Below are 7,500 nucleotides of genomic sequence, written 5' to 3' on the forward strand. Positions count from 1 at the left end.
CACCAGATTATTCTTAAAACACCAGATTATTCCTTTTTAAAACACCAGATTATCCCTATAAAACACCAGATTATCCCTATAAAAACACCAGATTATTCCTATCTAAAACCACCAGATATTCTTATAAAAAACACCAAATCCTTCCTATCTAAAAACCAGATTATTCTTATAAAAAAAAAATATATATATATATATATATATTCCTTTAAAAAATGAATACTTCTACTTCACCCACCCATCCGAACACAGCCCCCATGCGTTCAAAATGTCTGCACTCACTTCCTGTAGATTTCGAACGCAGTCACCATGGACCCGATGGAGAGAACGGCCACCGACAAAATGTACACGGCCAACATATATCGTGGCATCATGAACAGGTACAATTTACTGCGTGCTGTGGAAGGGAAGTCATGAGGTAATTTATGTTCGTCATGCAGTATTGTTTAGATTTTTCCCCTAGAGAATATGTATGTTTTTTGGGGGGGACTGAAGGATTATTGAAAACGTCGGTCTTTTGAAGGTGTGGCGATATATTTTTTTTATATATATATAGGGAAAGTTTGTATGGATAAAATTTTGACGATTTTAAAACTATGTGAATAATCATGATTTTAACTAAGTATAAAATACAACAGATAAATAAATGAATAAGGAAAAGGAAAAATGAAAAAAAAAACTCTGCCCCCTACCGAAAAACAACTCACAGACTCCCTCCCTCCCCACTCACAGAAATCATAAACTCACAGAGACAGCCGCCGAGGGACACCCCCCTGCACGCGTTGAGGGGGGGGAGCTCCGTGCAGGACAGATTGAACACTCGACACTTGCCCTTCTCGCGCCTCGTTCCTGCCAGGGTGGGGATCTTCTTGGCTGCACCTACAGACGAGACACTAGTCATGAGAATCTCGCTTACAGAATAAAGCGAATCTTGCAATATTTCCCGTTCTGTTAATCTCAGAGCTTAAAAAAAAAAGAATAAATGAGAAAAGAATAATGCTATAACCTCTGATGTTTCTTCGCCGGCTGGATAAAACCAACTCTTTCAGGAGCAGGAGCGTCTCCCTGATGGCGAGGCCGTGGCGAGAGAGTTGTTCGAGAGTGAAAGATTCTAGAATCTCATTATAGCGACGCATCACATCAGTGAACTCGCTTCGCTTCTTTCTCATAACTTTCTGTCCGTTCAGTAGAGATGCGTTTGTTGAAGATGTCTGTACGTCCTCTGGTTCAGTTACTGCTGAAGAAGGTGTCACTAACTTCGTAGGTCTCGTCGAAGTGATGTTGCCTTCCGCGAGAGCCTCTACGAGCGAAACCATTGTAGTGGCGTTCTCTTGGAGCTCATAGCTAGCGCCCTCTGTTATCTGAGCGTTTTCTTCCATCGTTTTCTCGCTCGTAACGTTTTCCAAGGAGAAAACGTTAGTCGGTGTCGTGAAGTCTTCATTGCGGAGTACTTCAAGCAAGATACTCGTCGAAACGGTCTCAGACGCGCCGTCGTCCGTCTGAAGCTCCAGAACTTCGGCGACTTCCGCAGTTTCGTCAGCGAAGCCAAAGATTTCCAAGAAACTCAGCCCTTCCATAACCTCGCCTGCATCTTCTTCCTCCTTGGGATCTGACTGGGAATCTCCCACATCACCGAAGACGTCGAAAAAGTTCAATTCGTCGTCTTCGGCGTCGCCTTCTGCGCCGGCTGTGGTGTTGGCTTGGAGGTCGACGTCTCCTTGTCCGTTGATGATGGATTCCAGGAAACTGACGATGTTCTGACCTCCTTTGCGTTTGAAGTTTGCCATGGCGTCCCTCAGCATGCTCTTCGCCGACGTGCTGTTCAGAATACTCACGACGGCATCGAATCCTGTAAAGGATATGTGCCAGTTTTTCTTACGCAATAAAGAACAAGTTTACATTCCTACGCAATAAAATACGTTTAAAGTCTTCCGTAATAATAAAAAAATGTTCACAAAGCCAACACGTACATCTATATACACACTGACATTACTAAAAGGGTAAAGAAAGCATGCCTTTAAAAAAAATCCAATACCCTACATGAATACCCATGCAGCCTTGACATTAACTGAAAAGGGAAAGACAAATACAAACCCTTGGAATAACCCTAAATCGGCAAACATCTTATCACAGACTTCACCACCGCTCCCCCACACACCTCACACCACCCAAACCATGCATTACCAATCGCCATCTAACCACCCCCACCCCCCACCCTCCACCTCCACCATACCCCCCCACACGTCCCTTCACCCCGCGCCGGTTTCAACGAAGCCTTACGAACCTTTCTCAGAAGTGTTTCCAGAGCAGTCTACGATACCCTGGCCTTTGCACTGGATGTCATAGTCAACGCACCTGAGACTACCTTTCCAACGACACCAGTAGCCGTTGTTGCCCCCCGATTCTGCAAGGCAAATGGGGGGGTAGTTAGGGTACAAGAGGCAGTTAGCTGGTTTTGGCTGTTCGTGTGATGTGTTTTGTATATGGGTGTGATGTGACGTACATAAGGACTGGTGGGGTGTGGTTAATGTGATGTGTTTCAAGGTGTGATGTGACGTACTTAAGAACTGATGGGGTGTGGCTAATGTGATGTGTTTCAAGGTGTGATGTGATGTGTTTAATTATATGCTTTGATATTTTAATGATATGCTAAAGAAAATATAACAGTCTAAGATATGATGCGATGTTTTACAAATTTATAGAGATTGAAGTGATATGGTTTAAGGCGTGATGTGATGTGCTTACCGATATATGCTGTCTTAAAGATATGTTTAAAATATGATACGTGTTACAAATGATATATGGTTTGGTAAAAGAAAATATATGCTACGGTTTAAGATTTAGTGTACTATGTTTTAAGATATGGTATGGTTGAAAATATATGGTAATTATATTCACAGATATGATATGATATAATAAAACAAAATTACATATTCTGCTTTCAAATATAATGTATATATCGGTATGACATACGTGGGTCTACTTGAAGATATGTTTTAATGACATGATATGTGATATGATTAAGCATATGTATGCTTTGCACACACACGTAATATCGCATGCTTGAATATGTAATACAAATATACAATCTACACATGCACGTTGAATGAAAGAATTTTAATTGTGAGGATTTTCAAGTGACAGCATCGTTTTCTTTCAACATAATTAAATGTCGTCAAGTGCAAAACAAAATAATAATAATAATAATAATAATTATAATAATAATAATAATAATAATAATAATAATAATAATAATAAGACAAACTCTGTAATCGCGTTTTTATCTCAGATACTTATATCATAATTTCTAAGCCTTTTCTCGATTCTCTCCTCATCACTGTTATGTTTGCAATAACCAATTCAATGTACTGACTGAATTATTCTGCATCGTTTCTGTCAATTTTGTCTTCGTTAGTTAAGCTTTTCAGTCGCGGTCATTTATATAAATTCATCTGATGTTGCTTCTCGTTTTTTTTTTTTTTTCCAATTATCTCGAAAAAAATCCTGGCACAATATTTCACTTACCTTTTAGTTTTGCGCCCGGGGTCAGCTGCTCTAAAAAAGAAATATGTACGTAAAAATTCAACAAAATAAAATAGATCAAGCGCACAATATTCTTACAAAGAAAACGTGAAATATCTCAGGGTAAACTCTAGTAAAAGGAATTATACGCACCAATTATTATGTATCACAAACAAGACCCAAGCACTAAACCACAAACAGAAATAGCTTATATTGATCATAAAATATATCAGTATTTTGTAAATGTTAATTTGAGACCTAACATCAATCAATAGACCATTTTTCATCACTTAATGACACCTGTTGGTAATGCCATACCAGTACTTACAACGGCAATGGATGATAATAATGATAACGTAACAGTGGCGGCGTAAGCAACGAGAGCAATAGATAATGACAATAAAAAACAAAATAAGAATAACGATAAGAAAGATACCACAACAAGAAAGGGATGATAGATTGATAATACAAAAAAATAAATAAATAAAAATAAATAATACAAGACCTTACGCAAATAAAACACATGATATGAGAGCAAAGTAAACGACATGAGACAATGAAAAATAATAAAAATCTTACCGAAAAGGCCATGAGAAGAGAGAACCATCGTGAGCAACAAGAAGGTTAACACAATGTTGGGGTCAGCCTCTCCGCGCGCCATGACAGTTGCTGGTTGTGAAAGCGTTTTCTTTCTAGGAGACTTTCTGTTGTTGTTATTGCAAAAAAAGAGGAAGTTAGATGCAATGGTGGGTTGGATGATTTGTATGGTGTGGCAATCTAGATGGGAGTGCATTTGAAGGAGACTCACTCACTCACTCTCATTCATTCACTCTCTCTCTCTCTCTCTCTCTCTCTCTCTCTCTCTCTCTCTCTCTCTCTCTCTCTCTCTCTCTCTCTCTCTCTCTCTCTCTCTCTCTCTCTCTCTCTCTCTCTCTCTCTCTTATCAGAGTAATTGTAACTATAGTGACAATACTGGTTCTACTAACATCAATAATAAAAGATAGATAACAAAAGCAATTGTAATAAAAGTAATAATTCTGAAAATAATGATTAAAAGCAACAATAACATTTTAAATGATATGAAAGACACAGTACGAATGATAGTAACACTTATAATGGAAATAATGTTAACAACACCAGTAAGGATAATCAAATAAATGCGAATTAAAAGAATAGCAGTAATGATAATGATAACAGAAGTAATAGATAAGAAATAATCAAGTAAGGATATTGCAAAACGCATTGCAAGTACGCAAGTGGGAGTATATTGTTATGCAACTAATAGCCTGTCACTGTGTCTTGTGCTATTGCTTGTCATGCTATCATGCTGATGGCCTGTCTGCTATTATGCTAGAAACGGTTCCAAATTATACTATGAACGATCTCTTATTATGCTGTGTATATCATTATGCTATTACCGGATTGATATTATGCTATCAGTTCTCTACTATTATGCTACTAGTTCTCTGCTATTATGCTATAAATGGTCTACTGTTGTGCTATTGATAAATTACAATAATGCTATGCTCTTTATGGCCTGCTATTATGGTATCATTGATTTGTTTGGCGTATTTGCTCTACCACGCTATTGATTTAATAATAAAGGTAAAGATAATATTGCTAAATATTTTAATTATCATAATGGCAATGATCATAATGATCATACCGATAATGAGACAGTAATAACAGATAATAACAGCAATAGCAAAAATAGTAGTTATATTAACCATGATCTTAATGATAATGACAGTGGTAATAATAGTAGCTTTAACATACACACAAATGCAGATAATAAAAGTGGTGGTGATGTGGTGATAATCATAACACTGATGTATATGGTGATGTTAGTAGAGAATGAAAATGGTAATGCACGAATGATGGAAGACCAACAACCAGGATCTAAAAAGAGAGAGAGAGAAGACGAACGAAAACATTAGTCTCTCTCTCTCTCTCTATCTCTCTATCTGTCTTTCTCTCTCCTCTCTCTCTCTCTCTCTCTCTCTCTCTCTCTCTCTCTCTCTCTCTCTCTCTCTCTCTCTCTTTCTCTCTCTCTCTCTCTCTCTCTCTCTCTCTCTCTCTCTCTCTCTCTCTCTCTCTCTCTCTCTCTCTCTCTCTCTCAATGCTAGCAGCAGTAGTGACAATACTAATAAAGATAACAGTAATTTTATCAACGATAATAGTAGTGCTAATCAGTGGCAGATCTACATGGAAACTATATTCTTATGTAGACGAATATAATGATTCACTGAAACAAGCAATACATTAATTAGATTTTGGCTTTTCGTTCTATATATTAAGGGACTTTGAGGTATAAGTTTCAATTATATTTATCAAACCTCTCTTGCTCAAAATTTCTTAGATGCATAAGAAATACTACTGTTAAATTACAATGATGATGATAATGATGGTAATAATGATGATAATGGTAATAGCAATGATGATGAAAATTAAAACGATAATGACGATGAAGATGAAAAAAATATCATTATAATAGTGATGACGATTATGAAACGGTAACATAACAAAAATATCCAAAACAATAAAAATTTATAACAATGACATCGTATCCGAGGGGTGGCAGTTATAAGAAATGATTATTTTCTTCAAAATAATCAAAATTTTATTTCAATAATATCATCAAAACCTTTAACATCATCTGGAATTTGGGCATATTATAAAATCTTGATGTTTATATTGCACGAACTGAAATATTATCGTTGCAACCTTATTCTCATCATCATTTCTCTTTCAATTTCATTTTCTCTCTCTCTCCAATTATTTATCGTTAGCTACTATAATTTCTGTCATCACCATTATCACCATTACGATTATTTCATTGTGATCATTTTGTGTTTCTTGCAAGTAATGATAAAAGAATAAAAAGCTTTGTAGAAAAGTTGTGAATGAGAATGAATATCTTCAAAATACAAGAGAAGTATTTAACCGGTTTTGAATAATGTGTATTTCTGACGATGATATAACCGAAACCCGTTAAATACATCTGTCACACTGAGAGGATATTCATTCTCATCCATTCATCCAATGAACAGTTTTCAGATAGCTTTGTCTTTATCATTTCGTCCCAACTTTACATTCGTCACTGCAATTCTTTAGCATCGAATGACATAAAAATCATTACACTTATTTTTATTCCTCGATTTGCCACTCCATCGATAATATCACACATCACTGTATCATATACATATATATATATATATATATATATATATATATATATATATATATATATATTTATATAAATATAAATATATATATCAGTCAGATCATTCAGCCAGTTATACAATCTGTCTATCTATTTACCAGCCGGTTTGTTAAAATTGTACGAAGAAATAAATGTATATCCGTTTATCTGTCTGTCTGTCTGTCCAGTAGATATGTATTTGTTTCTGTATATGTGCACGCCCGTATGTATGAATATTCAATTTTAACAGACCTGCCATATATCTTTATATACAGTACATTAAATTGATTGTCTCAATCTTTATATGCCTGTATCTATAAAGTCGAATTACACACACACACACACACACACACACACACACACACACACACACACACACACACACACACACACACACACACACACACACACACACACACACACACTCCTGAACAGATACACCGATAGACCTACATTCACACGCACGCAACGCACGCACCCACACACACACACACACACGCACACACCCACACACACTCACACACACACACACACACACACACACACACACACACACACACACACACACACACACACACACACACACACACACACACACACACTCCTGAACAGACACACCGAGAAATAGACCTACATCCACACGCACACAACGCACACACACACACACACACACACACACACACACACACACACACAAACACACACAAACACACACACACATACACACACACACACACACACACACACACACACACACACACACACACACACACACACAC

At 36.9% G+C, this 7,500-nt stretch overlaps 1 protein-coding gene across 1 annotated transcript in view; it reads right to left on the bottom strand.

Annotated features, from left to right (window-relative positions):
* Positions 1-7,500, bottom strand: part of LOC113804144 (uncharacterized) — a 10,019-nt gene that overhangs the window by 2,283 nt on the left and 236 nt on the right. The window contains exons 2-7 of the mRNA XM_070138817.1: positions 4,099-4,223; positions 3,523-3,552; positions 2,282-2,401; positions 1,004-1,846; positions 745-876; positions 280-394 (exon numbers count right to left, since the gene is read on the bottom strand). Of these exons, the coding sequence (XP_069994918.1) occupies positions 280-394; positions 745-876; positions 1,004-1,846; positions 2,282-2,401; positions 3,523-3,552; positions 4,099-4,180 (1,322 nt within the window). The 5' untranslated portion in view covers positions 4,181-4,223. The remainder of the gene's footprint in view (positions 1-279; positions 395-744; positions 877-1,003; positions 1,847-2,281; positions 2,402-3,522; positions 3,553-4,098; positions 4,224-7,500) is intronic.

This window comes from Penaeus vannamei, chromosome 25 (assembly GCF_042767895.1).
Source record: "Penaeus vannamei isolate JL-2024 chromosome 25, ASM4276789v1, whole genome shotgun sequence".
Lineage (NCBI taxonomy): Eukaryota > Metazoa > Arthropoda > Malacostraca > Decapoda > Penaeidae > Penaeus > Penaeus vannamei.